The sequence below is a fragment of the Taeniopygia guttata genome, chromosome 12 (assembly GCF_048771995.1).
Source record: "Taeniopygia guttata chromosome 12, bTaeGut7.mat, whole genome shotgun sequence".
Lineage (NCBI taxonomy): Eukaryota > Metazoa > Chordata > Aves > Passeriformes > Estrildidae > Taeniopygia > Taeniopygia guttata.
The window spans coordinates 7,125,174-7,147,560 of record NC_133037.1 but is presented as its reverse complement, the minus strand read 5'-3'; the positions used below and the strand labels follow the sequence as shown (position 1 = coordinate 7,147,560).

The following is a 22,387-nucleotide window of genomic DNA, read 5'->3' as shown; positions in this document are numbered from 1 at the left end:
CATTATCCTGTCCTGGCACATGGATTGCAGCAGACAGTGGGATACACCTGCTGCTGGAGGGGAACAGGCAGCCCCTTCCAAGGGCACCACAAACCACCCAGCCCTCGGCATGGACACGGGGGGATGTGCTGCTGCAGGAGTGCTTACAGTGGGCTCAACCAGTGGGAATGGTGCTGCACCCTTCCCACCCACTCGTTCAAACACTTTGCTGTTTTGTACTGTGAGATAGATTTAGAAACCACCCAAGGAACCCCGACGAGCCTTTTTGTCCCGTGCAAAAGCCAGCAGGCAGTGCAGCCCCCAGCCCCGGGCAATGGCAGATCCCGTGGCAGCAGCTCAGCACTGGCTGACCAAGGCCTGTGCCTGCAGCACCAGCATTTCTGAGTCTTCAACCCAATTTCTGCACATGCCAAACCTTGCTTAGCTTGGGAGCTCTGATGCAATCAGCTGCAATATGGCTAGAATAGGTACTAAAATACAGTCTTCTACTAATTTAGAAAAGACCTGTTTCCAATACAAGATTTAATTAGTGAAAACATACAGTATATTCTTATTTTCAATGGACTGAGAAAATACTGATTATGACTGCTTTCCAACACAAAACATTTGATTTTTCAGTCAAACATTTCAAGTACTGGTGCTAGTCACTATATTCATTACCACTTGGCATTAATATTGTTTTAAAATGTTAACATCAAATCACATTGAAAGAGACAAATCTGCTTTAAATACCAATCAGACTTTGGGAAGGAAGACTGTGAGGACTTTACAAATGCTAGCTGCTGGTCTCAGTGTCTGATTGGTACTCTGAACTGCTCTACAGTTTGGGGATTTTTTTCTACGGCAGTAACATTAATATAGGAATTTGGGAAAAAGAAAATAAAAGTAGGACACACTTACCCACTCTTTTGCAAACTTTTCAGATGATTGGGGACAGAAATAAAGAGGAAAGTGCAAAAGACAGGAAAAAGAACATATGAAGATAAACAATAAATAAACCAAAATCTTTTAAAAAAAGAGACGTATGAGAACAGCAGCATCATGCACAGAAACAATAAGCAATGGAAAATGAAATGGGGTCAAAACCTCCTTTCGCTGAAATACCAGAGATCGCTACCTGTAGGATTTGGTGGCAGTAAAACAGTGGGCAGGGACCGGATTGTAGCTGACACCTGGCACTCTCTTACGGTTTTGTTTGGCTCCGAAGAGGAAGGGAACCGGCAGGGTTCAGCCCTCACCGGGGCGGCAGGGCCAGGGCAGGGGACGTGGCACAGCCCAAGCCCAAGGCCTGGCTGGGGGCACTCAGAGCCTCACCTGGACACGAGGACAAACCGGCACCGCCACGCCACAGGCTGCGATCTGCTGGGCCCACGCGGGGGAAAACATACACGAACAAGCGGGTGATACTTGCATTGGCAGCTCCCATTCCATGTCCTGCTTTGCAGGTCAAGACATACACAAATCCCTTACGGGATCACAGTTATGATTAATCTTTAGTGCAGAGCTAGGCCTTATCAGCTCCCAGGATTGACCTGGCTTTTCCCAGCACAGCTCGAATGAAGCTGTGGGGTGACAGGGACCTGTAACCGCTTGGTACAGGTAGAAGCTGCTGATGTGCTTGGCAGACACAGCCAGGACTTCCTACGGGAAATGGAGAAGGGGTTGTGCATATATGGGGGTGTCTCTCTCATTATTTTTTCCTTCTGCAACTGCATTTTCTGTGTGTGTAAAACTTTGCAAACAAGTATTCAGCTAACTGCTTTCATCATGTAAGTCATGAGTTTGAATTCAATCATGACTAGCTATGTGCAAAGCAATTCACTGTGAAATGCACTGACTGATGCATGTTCAATAACAAGCTTGTTTCAAAAGCAAATAAGAGCCCCAATGGAATAAAACCACAGCTCTGAGAGCAGGACAGGAGCCTGTGCATGCACCAAGGTGGTGTAGCAGTACCCTGAGCGCTCATTCCCATTGCAGCCGCAATCCCAGGGCAGGGTGAGCCCTGGTGCCCTGGCAGTGACCATGCAGGACAGGGCCTGCCCCAGGCAGCCACAGCCATGTGCACCCTGTGCCACCAGTGCCACAGCCCCAGCTCCACCTCAGGAAGGGGAGCCTCGGACAGGACAGGGTCAGAGACGGCGGCGATTTGGAAAGCGAGCGCCTGGTGCTGCTACAGATGCCTGGCTCGCAGAACCAGCAATTCCAACAGCTCCTTCTACATTCCTCATGGAAACACTCAAGGTTAAAGATCGCAGAGCTGGTTTGCTTTACCCAGCATAGCCCCCACTCTCGATCAAGTTCATCATAGCTTTCTATTAGCTCAATTATTACAATCCATAATCAGTGCACTACAATGATTCAACTTGACTTTATGTGATGAGTATCTTGCCTTGTCATGTAACAGATTGTGTGTATGTTGTATTTCTCTAAGGACCATCTGACCTTAGATATTAAATAGAAACATACTAGACCAACTGAGAAACATTTAATACATACATTTATCCCCTTAGATGTATTAAAAATTCAGAGGAAAAATAAATATTTAAGATGGTAAAGTATGTTTACCAAATGTTTTAACAGCTGCCTTTAGAGACAAGGAAATGGAATGAAATGATGGGTGTTTGTTTCACAGGGTAATGCTCGCAAAACGCATTCAAGTATCTGCTAAAGTGAGTGTGGCTGAAGGTAGTGTGAAAGAGAAGGCCTTTGGGGTGGGAGGGAACCCACAGAGCAAGGTCAAGAAAGGTACTGAGAGAGTCTCTGTCCAAATACAGTTTGAACTGTCAGAAAAATCAGTGGTTTGTTTTTAACAAAAATGTCATTTCTGGTTAGGTCTGGGCCAAAGGCTGAGCTCTGTGTTGGGCAGTGTGAGCCCTTTTTGCTTCTGTTGAGCTGTCTGCACAGGGACACGAGCTGGAGGAGCCATGTGCCAGCTGGGGCACTGATGGATGGTCCCATCACCAAGTTTCTGTCCCTCCCTCTCTGCCCATTCCTCCCCTCGCTGACCTGAGCGGCTGTCACACCCAGAGATGGGGGCACAGAGGGACTCAATGAGGCACAGACCCAACTCCCCATACTACTGAGAAGGACTCAGGCTGGAAACCCAGGTTCCCATGCCTCTGCTGCATATCTGACTGTCTCATCACTTCCAGTGGGACTGGAAGAAGAGGGGCGGTATTTTCTCCTCCTCTCCCTCTGTAATGACAGATCTATATGGGAACTTTTACCCCCCTCAGCCTGAATATCTTGGCACACAGGTTTAGACAGCTTCAAGAAGAGGAGATGGAGATAGTCGAAACACAGAGTGGCACGAGTGAATGGAGGGGGAGGTAGTAACACTAATTAAAAGAAAAAAAAAAAAAGGAAAAGGGAGGGTGTATAAAATACTGCAGCCCTAAATGGGAACCTATACACCAATAATTTACATCTGCTTTACAGGTTCTATTAGTTTAGCTATCTGTTAAAAACCTCATGTCCCAGCAACTGCTGCTTGCCACAGGGTTTCAGCTGTTTCTGAGCTGCTGCACCAAAGACCTCCTGGAAGTGTCCAGGGCAGATTTGCAGCTGGTCCCGCTGCAGCCCAGGAGCAAGACTGATGCTCAGAATTCAGAGGAATCTGTGGCAATCAGGGAGCATCACAGTCAGCATGGAAAGATGCAACGAGTGCCTGGCCACACGATACTCAGGCACCACGCTGATGTGTTCAGTCTTGGGCCATCTGGATGCTAAACCTGGCAGTTTAATGAATGCAATGAGCCTCCCCTGTTTTTGTGACCTCCAAAATCTCCCTGTCCGCAGGGACTGTGCCAGTATAAGGGTTTGATCCTGGTTTGCAGTGGGGAACATCACAAACATGGACCTCTGCAGCTGATGGGGGTAGATGCTGCAGCAACTGCAGGCTGAGGGATTTGGGGAGACACATGGGTATGAATATGGAACAGAAAATGGTAAAGAAGTTCATGTCCAGACCGGGACAACAAAAGCCCACTCAAGATCTGCTCTAGCTGACCTGGAGGACAAGGGAAGACCTGATGATGGGTAGTATGAAATCTCTTACAAGGTGCATGTCACAAATAAAATGTCAGAACTGAAATATGTATAAGAAAAATAAAAAGAACAGCTTAATCTGATCCAAACACCACTGACACCAGGACAGAGAGCCCTGCTACATCCAGTGGCCCTTGGAGCAAGTTCTTTCGGAGGAACAAATTGAAGTGAACAACTGAAAAAACACAGGAACAACTAGCAATGATTCACTGCAAAATCTGACCATGGAAAGCTATAGTGAAAAGCCTTATCTAGGAAATGCTGACAAGCAGCAGACTAGGTGAGCCAAACAATATTTGTGAATTTATTCTAGACTGGTATATGAATATTCAATTTGGCTTGAAGTCACTGGAGCAAAATGAGTATTCTGATGCATTTAATTCATTCCAATTTGCCATCTCTTTCTAATTCATAGATCAATTCACAGAAACCTCAACCTGCAACTATGGCTTTAGAAGAAAATAAAAATCAGCAATTAATTAAAACAGGTTTGTTATTTGGAAACTTGAGTCATTATGAACCTGGAAATCCAGAATGATCAAGTGTGCTGATTACAGCCAGTACTCGAGGAAGGCAAAGCAGCCGGAATTTCAATCTACTTTTGGAAGTTCCTTATTTTTTGTGGTTTGATTTTTTTTTTTCCTTACATGCATCACAGCAACAACTTGGCAGTTCTGTTTTCCTTATGTTTGTCTACAAAAAATAGCCATACACAGAAAGTGTGTTGCTGACACCTGGCTCCAAGGTGCAGTTAATGACTCAATTTATATGGTCATCATGCAACAACCAAGCTTGAGAGATACCGAATGCATACCACAATCCTTGCAAAAAGCCACTCCTAAGTGACAGGGATTCCGAATGTTTCTATTCATTAGATTTGAGAGCAACCCCCTGTACATTCATCTGCACACTCTCTATGGAAGGCTAAATCCACAAACGATACAACGTCTCTGAAACGAGCACAACAGGAGACAGGAAATTTCATGACATTGCCTTTAAAAGCTGTGAAAGGAAGAACCTGCATTTTTACCTCTTGGCCCATTTCCATACTGCAAAGCTTTGTAGACTGAGCTTTGGCATCCACCATGACATTAAACATGGTGCATATTGATTGAGGGACTCGGAAATCTGTTGATCGGCTGGTTTTCTGCAGTTTTACTTCAAATGCAATCCTTGTTCTGTGAAGGAAAGTAGAAGATGTTTCAGTTGCTTTTAAACATACTAAGCCAATAATCATAATTTGAAACAATACTGAGAGGAGTTTGAGAGCCAGAAAACTGAATGCTGCTGGGAGTGACATAGTGCAATTGTTACAAATGGGTTTTTTCTCAAAATGATTTTCCTGTTTAAAAAGAAACCCCCTTTCCAGAATACACACTATTTATAAAGTGTTCAACAGTTTCAGGGAAACTGTGACTCTCCTATGCTTGATAAACAGTGTGATGATGTTACAAACAGCAGTGTCAAGGCACACCTTTAATTTGGTTGTATTAGCTGATTGATAACCAGACCCTGCTGAACTAAAGGAAACTCCTATTGCTCCCTGATATCAACTACAAATAACAGAAACTCCTTTATTGCTTGACTAAAAGGACACTGCCAGATCATTGCATTTATAGTTTTGCTCGCTGGAAGTTCTTAATTGTCTTGTAGGTTCACAGAAGTGGTTTCCCTGCACCACACACATTCACCAGAATATATCTGCAAAGCAAGCACAGGCACAGGCATGTGCATATGAACACACCTGCATCACACACCTCCCCATTCTCCTGAGGTTTCACTGAGATCAAATCTGACATCCCTGGCAGTAACAAGCCATAATACACCAAAAGCTTTCTTAGGTCAAAACCTACAAAATCTGATCCTATTTAATATTTTAAATACCAAGGCATTTGTGGGTGTAACACAGGAATGATTTCCAGTGTGGTGGGCATTGCCTTGTCTTTTTTCAGAGTCCTTCTTCATATTCCTGAGGTCCTCCACTAATATAACCTAACACAGAACAATCATATCACACCAAATCTGCCAATAAGTCAACATAGGAGTTTCAATTCAGAAGTAACAAATAATATCAGCTGCAGCTGAGGAGTAATTCTGAACTTAAATGATCCCCCAAGGGTTATGCATAAAAAAGCTCATTTATGAATGTGAAGCTCCCGTTCTGGGGATCAGATCTGAGCTGGTATCTAGGTCCTTCTGCCTGGATTTATTAGTTAACAGGCATTCCTTGCAAGGGCTGCTTTCCTGACAGCCCAGAAATACAACCCAGTGCTGAAGGCAGGGTGGCTCCTCCATGGATGCAACAGTTCAGAGACAGACGCGAAGAAAAATGTTGTGTCAAACTGAAATTGCTAAAGAAACCTTAGCCAGGCCCTGTTTGCAGGTGATATAAATAGGGAAGGCAGCATATTGGTTTACATCAGCAATGGCATTTGAACTGATTTAATTACCAGTGCCAGATTTAGCCTGGACTCGGGGACTAGAATGTTGATAATTACTGAAAGGACCCAAGGAGACTGGGATTTTCCATCTCCTCATGGAAAGGAGCATGTTCCTACTTATGCTCACAACCATTATATATAGTTGTACCAATACAAGCTGGGCCAGGTTTTTACAGAGGGGCAACACATTTGTAGAAAGGTTGAGGCAAATCAGGGAAAAAAAACCACCTGGCTTCCAGGCACACAAGCCCTTCTTTAGATGTACCTGGAAATTTGCTTATTTTTCCATTATCTCAGATGAGCTAACTTGGTCTGATTTTTACAGACCATTGCAGCTATAACTGTGCTGTAGGGACAGCAAAGGGACCTTAATTTCAAGCAAAAAAAAAGCAAAAAGAGAAAATAAGTTTTGCTGGTGGTGCTGGGGCAGAGCAGAGAGCAGAGTTCCAGCACTGAGTTTTCTCCTAAAGGACAGCCTGACAACTGAAGGACAACTAAAGCTCAGTGTTTCTGCCAGACACAGGACCAAAGATGGGCTGCTGAAATAAATTGCTTTATGTCAAACACATTAAATGCAATAGATCTCATTGCACTTAAAATGCACTAGGGATTATTCCAGAATGGTGAGAGAACAAGCCCTGAGCTATGTGCCTTCCTGTCTGCATCTCAGGGACTTGCCTTCCCCTGTGCTGATACTGCACATCCAGGCTAGAGAGGACTGTACTGAAAATAAATGCCAAACTCACACTTGCAGAGTGGCCAGGAAATTGTGGTACAGAACAGTCAAATCACACACTGCAGTTAATATTAGCATGTATTGGCTATATTTGGCATCCATTTTTTCTCTGGTTCATCTCTTTGTCTATGGATTTTTGCACAATAAAATACCAAGATCATTTTTCCTTCTTGCCTCATTATCTCTGATGCAAATGGACATAAATTACAGTGGAAAAGTTGGAAATTTAACTTCAATATTTTGCTTTCAAAATGACAGCTGCCAGTATGTCTAAAAGTTGCTTAAAGATATCTCTGTTTTGGAAGATCTGCAGGTAACTATGCTATAATGTGGCTGATGATACAACAGCTTTTCCCAATCAACGGCAGACGTGAAACCCGTGTGCCAAGCAACACACTATCCCACTTTTAAAATAATTTTTTCTTTTTTCTTTTTTTTTCTTTTTTAAATGTATCTATGCTTTTTAGGTGGGTGCTGGAATCTTTCTTATGGCTATGCCTTCAGCAGTCAGCATCATCACACCAACCTGCATTTACAAAGATCTGACCTCATGTGTGGCACTGAAAATAAGTAATTACCTACAAAACCCAGAAGAATAGGTGATGCACTGCCTTATTGTGAATAAGCACTCTCCCTAGTCTCAACAGAGAAATGTCTGCTTGGAAGAGTCCACAATTCACAGCAAGGGGGTGAATTCCAGTTTTAAGGTGGAATAGCTTTGCATCCTGTGGGCTCTTGTGAGAAACATGCCAGGCTCCCTCATGGGCACCCACCTTTTCACACAGGACTCGATCATGTCACTTGCCATAAGCTTCAAGCGCTGCTCCAAGTGCTTCCCAAACTCCTCCTCAGGCCAGTGCAAATCCCGAATGAAGGTCTGTAGGGCATCAAGTTTCCAGAACATATCTTCTGAGGTGCCTGACCCATTGCTGGCAGAGCAAAATGAGAACAGAAGTCAGAAGTGGCATCAGGGTCTTTGCAACCTGATGTGGAGACCATTCCTGCAACAAGTGTAAGGCAGACAGCAGTTTCATACACAGGACAACGCTGGCCATCTCCACCATCAGGATTTTGAGTTTTACCATACAGTTGCCTAATCTACCTTGCTGTCATCACCCACAAAACTTTCCAGACCAGATGAGTAAGACAACATCATGAGTTACACATATTAACGGGAAGAACGTGTGTATGGTAAAAATCAGCCTTAGTTAATAACCACATTAACATATGTGATTATTAATAATTAAGGCCAGAAATTGTGGGAGAAAATCCTTGATCAATAATAACTGCCATACTAGGCTGTATGCAGTTATTAAGATTTAGGGTTTCATGCAATTCTCCCCCCTCCAAATTATATCTTGAGTTTGCCTTGTCCCCCCAGTGTGGCCCCGTTTCCAGGTAAGGGACAGTGCTAACAAGTGGTGAGCGAGGACACACTTTATCTTTTGAACAGCTGAAAAAAAATTGGGGTAAGTCAATTGAGCTAAGGGTACATCTCATATCCATGAGTTTCGGCAGGATTTACTGCTGCACCTTTTTCTTTGCAAAGGCAATTACAGGACAACAAATTTACATTTCTAAAAATTTATTTTGCAACAACTTTGGTCTGCCACAAAATTCTCAATTTTTTCCCAAGCATATATTCTTGTACCCACACCCCTGCCCAGATGGAAGTCTTTAGTCCTGCAGTGTGTAGCTACACCAGCTCTTTTCACAGTATAATAATATCTCAAACCTCCACTTACAGAATAAAAATACAGGACTGGATTGCACTCTGTTTGTGCACAGAAATTTATGCATCTCTAACCGTTCTCTCTCCCTCTCTTCTTCTCCCTCACTTTATTTTTTTTTTCCAGAACAATTACCAAGGGAGCTTCAAGAGTTTCAACCCCCTCCTCGCATACCACTAATGCTAACACAGTAATTTATAAGATATTTAACACACCATGCATTACCACTTGTGCTGACATCATCTATAGAAACAGATGAGGGAGGGTGTTTCTATTGTGACAGATGCCAGCTGCATTGAGTTAATGCTAGAGGAGCTGGGAACTAATACAAACAGGGCTACTCCCAGGTGAGAACTGCAGTCCCAACATGCCAGAGGGGTCCTGAGGGATCCTGGACTAGCAGAGTCAACAAGATAAAGAATGAATAGTCTTGGTTGTAGGAGAAACATATCTGACACTAAGCAACAGGTAACATGTCCTTGATGGAGGGGAAGGGTGAGTAAAAGGGAACCAGGGAGATGAAAAGATAAAGAATCAGGCATTTGCTTTTGCCAGGGGACCAATTTGGACAACAGTCTCACATGTTCATCTACCAATGGTTTTTAGTTCAAACCTGTGCTTGGGTGTAAGCAAGATTTAACAGTCTATACCCAGTTTTGGAACTGCATGGATTTACATTTTAAGTGATGTAATGTGTACAAATACAATAATTGCTATTTACTACAGCAATATTATAACATCCATTTGGTTTCAAAATATTTGAAGAATTATTCTCAGTCTTTTTCTCACTTTGGATTAGGGCTCCATCCAAGTAAACAATATAGTATATTCATTTCCAAAATGCACTGTTTGTATTTTGCTTGGGAGCACCACAATTACTCTAATCACGCCGGCAGCTTGCAATATACCATTGATGCTCAAGCATTTTCAGAGGGATTATCCAATTTTCTGTCATTACATGATTCTTATCTTTTCAAGGGCAATACCACAAAGCATGCACAGAGCAAGATTAAAACTTTCAAGTACTCTTTACAGACAACTGCCTAAGCTAACCTTTAAAATAACTATCTTAGCATGAATATGAGTTGTATGGCTTTAAAACATAAACAACCATGCTAATATTTTAAAAGGTTTTAAATCTATTGAAGAAGATCTCACATCAGTGTTTTCTTTGCTTTCATTCATTACCAGTGCTCTGCAATCCTGCCTATGCCAGACTAAGGGCAGAGGCGTTCTGGTGGACTCCAGGTGTAGATGTAATTGAGGGTGTTTCAGTAAAAGTGAACAGGAGATTCTTAGGTGAGTTCTTCAGTTTTATCTGTTAAGTGAGAGGACAGAGGAAAAGCACCACAGTGCTGACTGAGACCACCCTATGCCAACCCTAAAAAATTCTCTAGGGTTTTAGAAGGACAAATAACAGTTCCCATGATAGGACATCTTGGGAGATGAGCTACGTCAGATGATGAGATTTGGGTTGAGACCACTGTGTACCACCCTCCACACTGCTCAGTGAGAAATCTCCTATAAGAGAACTTGCCTAATCTGTGCTCAGGATTTGTGGTGTGTTTCCCCTGAGCTTCACACATGCACCCTGGACACTCCAGCAGGAAGCTGGGAGCACAGAGCTCAAGGCTCCTACAGAGCGACTGCTTTGACACTATTTTCCAAGCCATAATCTAAAAATCACATTGAAAATATCTTTCTTTGGTTGGTCATGGCAAAATTTGGGCAGTAATGAAGGCTATGGAGCTTTAATTGCTCTCTGTGGCATCCCCCATCATGAATAAAAACTGTTACAGGGTGCTCCTCTTTCTTAGACTGCTTCATCAAAGTCAAGACAAAAATTATCTGGGAAATGCAGAGCTTGCATTAAATAAAATTCATTTTTAGATCTACATCTGGTCCACAGAAATTGGTTGACTGGCATTGAAATTGGTTCATCTTCTCTTTTGGACAAAGCTCTTTGGTGAGACACATAATGTCACATTGTGAGTTCTGTGGCTTGTATGTTATTCAGACCATACCCCATTGTTGACAGCTATTTTATAAAGCAAGATACTTGCTCAAACTCGCAGTGGGAGTTGAAACAAATTTTCAAGGTTTATACAAAAAAACCCTCAAAATACACATGCCAGAAATTCACTAGTGTCTCATTCAGAAAACATCTAATTAACTGTATCACTCTTTAAAGTTTTATGTAATGCACAGAAACAAACAATACATATCCATGCCAAGATTACTTTAAATTTAAATGAGATCTAATTTGAACTGAATACACACTCAGAATCATAAATAGCAGCCATCCATGACGGTGCAGAAAAGCTAGGCATTTGTGGGATGCCTAGTGGGATGTTAACTGGTAGATTTGGTACTTTAGGGAGATTCACATTTGGTAGGTTCACATTGGGCAGATTACTTGTTAAACTCCTGTGGAAGAAACAGACAGAAAGAAAAAATACCATAACAGTGACAATGCCGATGTAGCAGAAGCACATGACACTCAGAAACAAATCTGCAAAGTTCACAGCATGAGGACAGTTAAAAAACTAAAGCAAAACATTTCAGAAAGAAGCATGAGTATGGAAGCTTAAATGTACTGTCTTTTCAGTCTGCTATAAAATTCAAATTCCTTAAAAAAAAAAAAAATAGCAAACCAGAATGAAAAGAAGAATCGCAAAGGGAAAAATTGACAGAGAACTTAAACACCTGTGAAAATAACTGCACCTTCAAGTCTTGATACCATTTCAAAGTGCAGAGAGCAGATTTTTTTCCAAAAGATCTCTCTTTTAAGGAAGAGTTTCTGTTCTTACACACACAGGCTCAATGGAAGTTCTAAACTATGAGATCTGCTAAGGGACTGGAATTTGAAATAATAAAGGGAGAGTCTGGAATTCCAGCCACAAGAGTTTTTCTCACCACCAAGCTCAATGGAGTTGCAATTTTGCTGCAAAACCTCTCTGTCTTAGACCCTCCACAAATAAAGATGAGCTAATCTGGAGTGATGGAACAGTGAACTACAAGGTTCTGTGAAGATTGTGCCCTGATCCTCCCTTGCATTCCAGGGTGCAAAACAAACGATTGTCCAACCCCACTATTTGTGCACTGTGAATAAACTGCACTTTGTAAATGAATCCAGGACTAGTATGTGACTGTTTCATGGCTGGAAGTGGGCCATGAGGTGATTTGCTATTCAAAGGTTAATATGAAGCTTGTGTATTTGGGCATCATGACTCCGATCAGTATTTTCAGATGTGCAACTGTTATGCAAATAGAGATCTTTAAAAAGTGGACTTTTTAAAAAGCTGTATTGATTTAATGCAACATTCTCTCCTGGAACAAGGTGCATGCAACAGCACTGCATGCCCAAAGTTTGGAATCCACCCTGACGTATTTCATTGTACTAGATCTCTAGATGTTTTAATGAGTATCTTATAGCAGTTATATTCTACATGAAAAATGAAATCATTAGGAGATCTGGGTATCAGCAAAACATAGAACTCAATTATGCAGCTCACATATTACCCGGCTCTCAGAAGAGAGGCCAGTTTCAGAAAAATGCCTCATTTCTGCCCTCTCCCAGGAGCACTGTCTGACCTCCTGGTACACAACCCACAGGTGGTTTTACAGTCCCATGTGAGGAACAAAGCCAGATGCTTTGACACTGTTTTCATCAGATTGCTACTTGGACTCAGTGAAAATGGAATTGGAAATTCAGGATTTCAGCTTCATCCTGCACTGCTGAAGCTATTGAAAGTTTTTCTGTTGATGCACATGGGCACTACCTCAGCATCCAAACATGCCTGCTCTGAGACTGCATCAGGATATGCCACCTTTGGAGGTCTCTCCCATTTCTCTGGATTAGATGAGTTACTTTACAGACACCATTATCTGGATTCCTGTGAAACTATCAAATTATACACTACGTCTTTCAAGGCATATTAAAATCTTAGTAACTTCCCTGAGACATATTTTGCACTTCATTTCTTACTGCAAGTTTTATATATCAACCCCCAAAGTAATGGAATTGAGCTGCCTGAATAAACGTTTCCTAACGTATCAGATGATGTGAACCACATCTCTGTAAGACCTCGGCTTGTCATTGCTGGTGAATTTTAAGGAACAGACTTCATTCTTTGTGAATAAAATCCCTTGTTATGGAGGAAAATAACAAATCAAAGCTTCTTCTAGTGAAAAAACCCCACAACTATGCTCTGATTTCTAGTTATTTCTATGATTCTTAGCAGATTTATCTTCCTGCTATCTGTGTGTTCTCTTTTTCAGGCAAACAGGAGAATTCAGTACCGTCACAAAGCTGTCCATTGTTTCCATTCATACTGTATCTGCTGCTAAGATGATATGACTGTTGAATGAGACATAGACTACATAGTGATTGAGAGAGTGTTAAATCTTCAGAAATGGCAGTGCATGTGGTTAGATACTGATATGGAATAAATAAAGAAATAGCAAGAGGTGGACAACATATAAATGTATAAGAAAAAGCAACTTAAATAACTTAGCCAGATGGTAAATACATAAATCAGAGGACCTTTGGTTTTAATATTAAAATTCAAGAAGTGACAGTGTTATATTAATAAAAACACTGTATTAATAAAATATGACTTCTAGAGTAAACAGTATACTATATTCACACGGAAACATATTTCTTTTATACAACACATTATTTTGCTGATGCAAGAATATGTTGCAAGAATAAGTTAGTACTTTTAAAACAAAACAAAACAGCAAAATAATGGAGTATATTATGTTAACATACAGTAACTAATGTAAAAGAAATATTCTCCTGAATTGACATGCACAGTTTTTCAGGTTCTACTGATCTAATTATCTGACTAACAGTTGCAGTGAGACCTCTAAAAAATGATTAATATTACCAACAAATGTTCCATGAAGCCTGCAATTGTTCAGACCATAAAACTACAGGTCCAAGATGAGAAGCTGTTTCTAGAAGCCAGCCATGCCTATTTAATATAGATGGCTAAATATAACCTCAGCCATCAGGCAGGGAATGTGGGCATTTGCATCAACAAGATGAGGGCTGCCTGATTTAAGACGACTCAGCTTCAGGACTGGATCCCGATACATTCGATGAGAGACGCACGCTCTGGAGCTGCACCGCTTGTTTTCCTGGCGTCTTCTGCTTCAGCCCTGTGTGTGTGTGTGTGTGTGTGTGTGTGTGTGTGTGTGTGTGTGTGTGAGCTGGGGCTTTCACCTGGACTGTCTGCTGGGAATTTTTCAGTGCCAACAGACTGGCAGTGTACCCCTGCACAACCTCCCGGTGCTCACCCTGTACTGCAGCACCGGTCACACGGAACACGTCCAGTTGCACCATGGCTGCTCCTGTAGAGCTGCCCTAGCAATGAAAAGAGGGCAGAAAAATCGCAGTATTTTTACTGAGCTGTCTCCTGGGTTCAGAATAGAGCTGAACAAGACCCTTGGCCACACCTAAATGCTCAGTTCCTACAGGATGCCTGAAATGATTTAGTGATGGAAGACGCAAATGCCTGTCTCTTCCTTCACTATAAACACTTGCAACCTCACTGTCGAGGCTGAGCAAATGCTCAAGAGCAAATCTTTTCACAAAAGCCTTGATGTGAAGCAAAGAGCTTGCTAGTGAAGTAGGCAGTCAAATCTGTGCTCTTCCTGTGACTGACACCCAGAATAGTAACAAAAATACTCACTTTCACTACAGTGGTGCTTCTTTTAAGGGGAAACATTTTTCACTATCATTCTGTAGTTGTACAACCTTATAAAATGATTAGTATAATCATATTGTTCGAGTTCTGACATTTATATTAATGATACATTTATAAATAGTTTGCAAAGGGCTAGTGAGCAATTAATAGATGCTAAAGCCAGGACTACAGAGCAGTAGAGAGGCTCCTGGGTCAATGAGTAATGTCCTAGTCAAGCCATTGGTCATCACTGCATGAGCTTTAGCATTTGCTCAAAAAGATCTTTCAAAACAGACACACACACAGAGACACACACACATACGTGTCAGCTGGCTGCAAGATAAAGCAGCACTCTCCGAGAAGCTAGCATGAAAAAAACCCACTGCAAACCCTACTTTTCCAAGACCTCTCAACTCACCAGAGAACAGACCTACTCTGTATCCTGCATACTTGGATGACTGTGCGAAGGACAAGTGTTCCACATTTCTCTGCGTGGATTCATACAAGCGCACCAGCTGCTCTAGCTATAGGGCACGGACCCCCTGCAAATTCAGCAGCTCTGCAGAGGCAGATTACAGAGCCCTCATGAGCACATAACGTCCATGCTTTCCCCCCACCATTTTTTTCAAAACTTAACAGTATCTCTCTCACTGTGATTTCTATACCTAACTCCTCAGAGCATAAGGTGCAGAGTATTCAGCAATGAAAATAGAAGAAATACATGCTTGCAAACTGCCATCTGGTCAGGTTATGGAGGGCTACATATTTCAGCCTTGACTGCAAACACAAGTACAGAGAAACCCTTTCAAAAGATTCTGTGTTGTGGAATAATTTCTTGGTTAACAGAAGATAATGAGATTTCCTTCTCATAGTGCACTGTAGAGATCCAGGACAACAACAAGCTTGTTAGAATGATCAGCTTTGATGATCTGTCTTGGCTGCCCAATGTGAAGGTCTATCTCCAAAGCAGAGGAGAGCTGTGGAAGAACATTCTGCAGTGTTCCCGATTTCCAAAAAAGCTCTGCTGGAGAGATGTCAATAGAAGGTCACAATTTGGTTGGGAATTGGCTGCTCCAAACTATTTGAGAATCTACGGCCAAAAATTCAACTGTGGTACAGTATGGACATGTGGGGTGAGATGAGAGTAGATACCAAGAGGGCAAATCAAACAGAGTAAGTCTCTAACCTGATTTTTTCTGCAAGTTCCCTGTCGATCAGACAAAGAGGAGCAGGTGGTCTGCCCAGGAGGCAAAGATGAAGATGCCTTAACATTTAGTTCTGAACAGCACATGAAAAATGTCATAAGATCTTAGGAATGACACTCCTCTTTTCCTTTGCACTGTATGTGCCACCCTCTGGCACTCACTGGTGCTCCCTTCACCGGGCCACATCACGTTGAGCCAGCGTTTGCAACTCACACTTTTGTGTGCGAGACATAAGAACAAAATATCAACACGTGAAAAAAAAAAAACATGGTGCATCTTTTCACCAGATGGACAGAAGCATCTCATGGAAAGCACCCACTTTCCTGCTGGAAGAAATCTTTTAAATACCCAAGTCTGTAAGAGAAAGTCCATCCTGGGCTTTTGCTTGGAGATGCAATGCTCAAAGCACACTGTAACTGGAACTCCAGAAGGGAATAACCATCACAAGAGCACTAAGAAAAGATCTTTTATAACTATCAGACATAACTTGGAAATGATAGATGCTGGCATACCCAGGGACAAAGCATTTTGACAGGCAAGTAGCACATCCAAGTACTTATGGACATCTATAGTTAACTCCTTGAAGTCATTAAAAAGCAAAAAGATGACAGCTTCTGATAAAAGAAAAAAAGCAGAATGATTTGTTTATTGAGTGCTTGACCCAGGTGGACAGGTACACAGAGTTAAGTGTCTCTGTTTCATAACAGACAAGGAAATACATATTTTTTACTAAAGCAGAGCTCTGAAACTGAAGTTAATGCTAACTTCGAAGTGCAATTCTGCTTGAAGGAGTGGCTGTAAAAATGGCATTCTCCTACTCGAAAGATCTATTTCTTGTATGTTTTCTGGGTCACATCTGCTTATTTGAAACAAGATTTTTTAGGATCTTTAATCCTGTTAGCCTGCAGACCAAAGACAGCAAATGGAAAGTGAGAGAGGCTCCTGAATGCCAGCCACTTAACCCCACTCAAAACAGAGGGGATGATCAGGTGTCAAGAAAAAGCCCGAGATTTGGCAGGCAGAATCCTTACGGATGCTGAGGATGCACAAGAAAGAAAGGAAAAAACCTGGGTACTCAGACTCCAGGTTGCATATGGGAGGCTGGCTGCCGAACAAAATCTCTTTTCCTTGTAAACGGAACATATTTGGTGTGAAAAGCCCTGAAAGACCACACGTTCTTTTATACAGCAACCTCTGAGAGTGCAGTGCCATTTCACTTTCCCTAGAGAATGACAAAAAAAGCAAGGAAAAGAGTGTCTCCAGAGGTCACCTGGTCCCATTTCCTAGTCTGAGGCACTGCCAGACTCATGTCGCTCGCAAAGGGTCCATCTTTCTCTTTTAATATCTTTATTAGAAGGAAAAGTCAGCTATTTCCCTTTGTAGGATCTGACTTGGCTTTATAGCGCAAGCATGACAGGGTTCAGCAATGCTTCAAAACCTGTGAAATAACAACAGTAATCCAAAGCACATGTCACATTTTTATCATTCACCAGCTCTTGAGTTCAATTTGGGTTTTTCTCAGGTTCCCAGTTTCTTGCTGGTAAACTCCTAGCTTTCCAAATGTAAGAAATGATTATGCTTGAGTCATCTTGCCCATGTTTCACTTTGGTTTCTGCATGTCTAATCCTACAGGCAGAGGAACTGGGACTGGCAGAGCTGCCCTGGACACGGGGACATGTGCAGCCACCAGCCATGGGGCTGATGCCAGAGGCACACACTGCACTATCCCCCCCACAGGGTGGGTGGAAAAAATAAGTGTTGAGAATAAATACAGCAATGACTCACAGGGGTTATAGGGCTGGAACTGAACACAGTGAAGCGAGATTTTTTTGTTCTGAAAAGGAGCTATGTGAGTTCAAAAGCAGCATTGGAAAAGGCCTTTTAGAATGGGTTCCAAAAAGCCATGGCAGTTAAGAAGGTTTTCCCATTTTCATGCTTCCCTGTTCAAAGGCACACGGTTCAAACTGAGGCAGTGATGCATTTCAAAAAGCCAATACCATTTCCCTCATTAACCTGAAAATCCTGAAGAGATCAGGCTTCCTATTTATAGCATTAAACTAGAACGTTTAAAGCATTTTCTGCATGTCCAGTCTAACGTTTGCTAATTCACCTCTATATGAATCTCCATCCATTTGTACCCAAATTCCGATTGTATCAAAGGAGGTTTCCTTACTTTACTGGCTCCCATGACTCCCGCTCAAAGCCCCTGTGAATTGACTGTGCAATTGAGGACTCCATCAGATCGACATATCTAACAACAAGTGGAGCAAACAGGTCTTGGAGGTGTTTGTGGAATTTTCCATTGCACAAATTATCTAGAATAGATAAATAAAAGTATAGTAAGACACGACTGTTACTACAACCTCTGTAACAAACCACAGCGTGGCACTTCATCAATGAATTTGTCAGTGAACAGGAGAACTTCAAGAACATAACAAGAGCCAGAGTTCATGACACAGACAGCAGGAATGACTTCTTACTCCAAACAAATAAACAGACAATGAACCTTCCTTTCCATTAATGTAAAACTTACAAATACATTATCACTTCCTGTGAATAAAACCAGCGTAAGAAACACAGTATGGCAAACATTTGACTTTAGCAGGTGGCATAATTTCTTTGGTTGCTCAGCACCATGATGCTGGAACCTGCTTTCTGAGGATGAGTCCCTGGCTTTTTTCACATAGTCTTAGAAAACTAGCTGGGGTCCTGGTCTAGGACCTAGCTAAGGCAATGCTATTTTTGCCACCAGCTCCCCAGGGAGGGTTGGACTACCCAGGAAAGTGCCAAATCCTCAAATGGGTTTTGACAGCATGTGCCCAAGTGCTTCGGAGAATTGTCTTATTTTACAAAGCACTATTCTTCTGAATAACTCCTGCCTCCATTTACTTTAAAATTTCCCTCCCTTCAATAAAATCTTAAAGCAAGGACCGGTTTACTCCATGCTAAATAAATTCAGTACACACATACAATACAAAACACACATTTAATGACAGATATAGAGCACCTAATTCCCTGTTTATCAGGCAGCCATTACCACGAGACTTGAGAAGATGAAGCAAAACAAAATTCAACTTCCCACCTTTGCCTGCAGTGATTTAAAGGGTGTGCTTTTTTCTAGTGGCAACGGAATAAAATCAAGCTGGTGCTAAAAGAGTTTGTAAATCTCTACCCATCTCAGCTCTCTGTGCAGTAAGGAGAGGCTGAAAGCATTATCAGTAACCTGAGCCGCCCACTGAAAAGGAAATGATCAGAATACAGAATACATACAGTCACTACGGAGGGAATCGTTTATGAGCTGGAAGAGCGGGAAGCTGTCCCAGGTGTCTGGGGGCTGCACCTCTAACGCTGCATCCATATCCACTGCAAACAGGGACAGGAAGGTCTCCGCGTGCTCAACCATTAGGTCTGACCACCAAGCAAAGGCCTTCAGAGTTGGTAGAAAAAGATAATAAAGATGTGTATTAGTTCTAATAAAGCACAGGGAAAGATGTTAGGCCACATATCTTGAAAAAAAAAAAAAAGCGCATCTCATGGAAACTACCTTTATTGTAAAGAGAACAGTGCTTTGGAGCGCTAGCCTGCATGGGCAGTGCTAATCACAGAATTAGGCACTGCTGTTCTAACACAAAGCTTTCTTGTAGAGGGTCTCTTCAGAGCTCCACTGTAAAGGCATGCAGCTGTAACGTAGCAGAGAAGGTTTCATCTGTTCAATTTACAATAAATGACTTCATTAATGATGCTAATTATCAGAAAAAATAATCAACTAATTTGTATTCATAAGTACAGAAATTTGGGAGTGTCTGCACTGCGCTTGTGGGTTTTCTGACATGTTTTTCAACAGCTTAAATTCTACTTGGATTCAGTACTTGCATTTGTCTTGAAAAAGTAAAAGCCTGAGACATTAAAATCTGTCCTAAATCATTCACACCCTGTTTTCAAGATATTTCAAACATCACCAGTAAAAGTTACTACAGCACTGTTCATTTTACATGGTTATCTAACACACTACCACTTTTATGATGCTACTGATTAGGAACCCATTACAAAGCTCTACTATCAACATGCCAAGGTAAAAAAAAAAATATATCTACGGTAAGCCTATATTTTCACAGAGGCAGGAAAAACATATGTCTAAACTTGAAAACCAAAAAAATATCAGTGAGGTAACTCATTCTCATGCACATGGGTCCTTAAAATTGGCTGTGCGGGCTCTCTGAGGTGGCATTCACATCATACATGGCTCAGATGTGAATGCTGCAAATGCATGCATGCGTGTTCAGTAGTCACTTCTGGCTGGGAACATGCAATATGAGAAGAGCTGTCCATAGGACCATGTGCTGTCATTTTGAAGTGATAGGAAATTACTCAGTGACTTAAAAGAGCTAAGGAACAGCTTTGTGACACTTGGCAAGAAAAAGAAACCTCTAGCTTAGGCACAAGAGTGGAGATGAAACAGAAGACATCGGGAATGGAGGAATCAGTTTGAAGAGGAATTGCCAGTCAGGGAGGGGCATTTTTTGCGTGTTTTAGCAGAGATGAATAAGCAGAATGGGCTATCACTCTCTCAGGGTTCAGTCTTGATTCACTGATGAAGAACTTCACTGATGTGCACAGCCCAGCTCCAGCTACTGGTTCACCTGGTCATGGAGAGGGAACAGCACCTCCAAAACAGGTTACTGCCATAGTTTTTCCTGTTTTGGCTTGACTTCTCAACTGCCAGTGATAGTGGCAGGGGGTCTTTGGAACTATAAAACATAAAGCAGACTGACACTGCCCTGTTATTATTCCACGAGTTGATACAAAATTGATGTGCAGGCATGGATAGATTGGGCACTGCACTCGGCATTTGCTTCCCAGAGCACATCCAAGATGTAAACCAAATAACCAAAATAACCACATGACCCCCAAACTAATCTTAGTAGTGGGCCTGCCCTGTAATGGGGGTGAAGATGTGGAGGAGGTGAGCTGTGCCATGAAGGCACAGCTTCGGTGTCTGCGCATGCCTGAGGCAGCAAGGCCAGGAGCTGAGTGTCCCCGTGGCCATGGCAGGGGACAAGATGGATACAGCAGATCCTTTGTCTGCAGACTGTCCTCAGCTTCAGGCCCACGGAGGAAGCTGCCCAGCTCTGCCGCAGCATCTCCTGCTTGGGGGTGCAGGGGTGCAGTGGTAGCGGTGTCAGTGGCCCTGGGCGTCTGCAGAGTCATCACTCTGGGAAAGCCAAAACCAAGGTGAGGGAGCCCGTGTGGGGCTGAGGTGTGGGGCAGTGCCCTTCAGCACTTCCCCACATTTGGTGCTTTGTCCAGCCAGGCACAGGGCTGGATGCCAGTGACTGCCACGCTGGGAGGCATCAAACTGCTGAGAGACCACGGAAGAAGCAAAAGCATCAAGAGGCAGGAGTGCTCCTGATGCTGCTCCAACCTGCTGGCAGAGCTGGGTGGGAAAGGAGCGCTGCTGAGCAGTGGGGCTGTGCAGGGTCCTCTCATGTGGTTTTCAGGGAGGCTGCAGGGGCTGTCCTTGCTCTGATGTGGTTTCTCTGGCTGTGCCCAGAGCCTGCCATGCTGGCACCCACCCAACACTGCCCCTGGGTCTGCGGGCATGGAGAGATCGCTACCAAGGACCGATGGCAACTGGCATCTGGGGGGAAGGGAAAAGATGGGAGGCCAAAGAATGTCTTCTGTAACAAATCCCAACATAAACACGTCAGAGTCCTGCAATAAGAACCTGCTTTCACAAAAAAGGAAAAATAAAACTATTTTTAAAAAAGAAAAGCATGTGATCATTGGTGGAAAAAAATTATGCCCAAACCACTAACAGTTTTCCTTTTGCTTGAAAAGTCAAATTTTAACTCTGTAATTCTCAAACTTATGTCAGGATCCTCAACCTCCTCCCTAATTTCTGTAAGCAGGATTGTAACACCATACTTAGAAAACCTTCTTCAAGATGGTAACATTTCATTTATTTACCATCTACTTACCTGCTTTGCTTAAATAATAATGTAAAGGGGGGAAAAAGTGTGCTTTCTAGCCAAACACACCTATTATTGTATATTTTACACATGGATACACATGTATATATGTATGACCTCAAGGAGTTAAGATACATATATACATATACACATATGTATACATAGAGAGAGAAAACACAAATTTAAAAACAGGTGAATGGCATTGCTTCTGACATTTCTCATCAGTCATCCAGAGGAAGGGAAAGGGAGCTAGGAGACATCTGATGGGAGAGATGATAGAATGCCAGGGACCTCCTGCTCCCAGATTACAGATATAGGCACATGGATTCTGCTATTTCTGCCTGTGCTGTGTTGCTTCCTTCTTATGGGTAAGACAAACTGACTAGACACGATACTCCTCTTGTAATGATTTTTGAACTTGCTCTGAGTATTATTTGTTACATTCTCATTAGGGAGTCTGCCTGGATGTCCACATGGGGAAAAAAGGGGCATGTGTTAATTGAAAAAAACTATTGTTTTTAATAAAGTAAGGCATTTCTTCAGTAAGCAGTGCAACTTAATTT

General features: G+C 42.4%; 1 protein-coding gene across 13 annotated transcripts in view; it reads right to left on the bottom strand.

Moving 5' to 3' along the window:
• CADPS (calcium dependent secretion activator) overlaps positions 1-22,387 on the bottom strand; it is a 206,109-nt gene that overhangs the window by 30,937 nt on the left and 152,785 nt on the right. For 4 of the 13 annotated variants that reach the window (XM_072934705.1, XM_072934707.1, XM_072934711.1 and 1 more), the window contains 6 exons: positions 19,126-19,282; positions 18,029-18,170; positions 11,238-11,384; positions 8,001-8,156; positions 5,081-5,228; positions 901-915 (listed from right to left, as the gene is read on the bottom strand). In XM_072934705.1, the coding sequence (XP_072790806.1) occupies positions 901-915; positions 5,081-5,228; positions 8,001-8,156; positions 11,238-11,384; positions 18,029-18,170; positions 19,126-19,282 (765 nt within the window). The remainder of the gene's footprint in view (positions 1-900; positions 916-5,080; positions 5,229-8,000; positions 8,157-11,237; positions 11,385-18,028; positions 18,171-19,125; positions 19,283-22,387) is intronic. The other 9 variants (XM_072934706.1, XM_072934708.1, XM_072934710.1 and 6 more) reach the window with 3 other exon arrangements.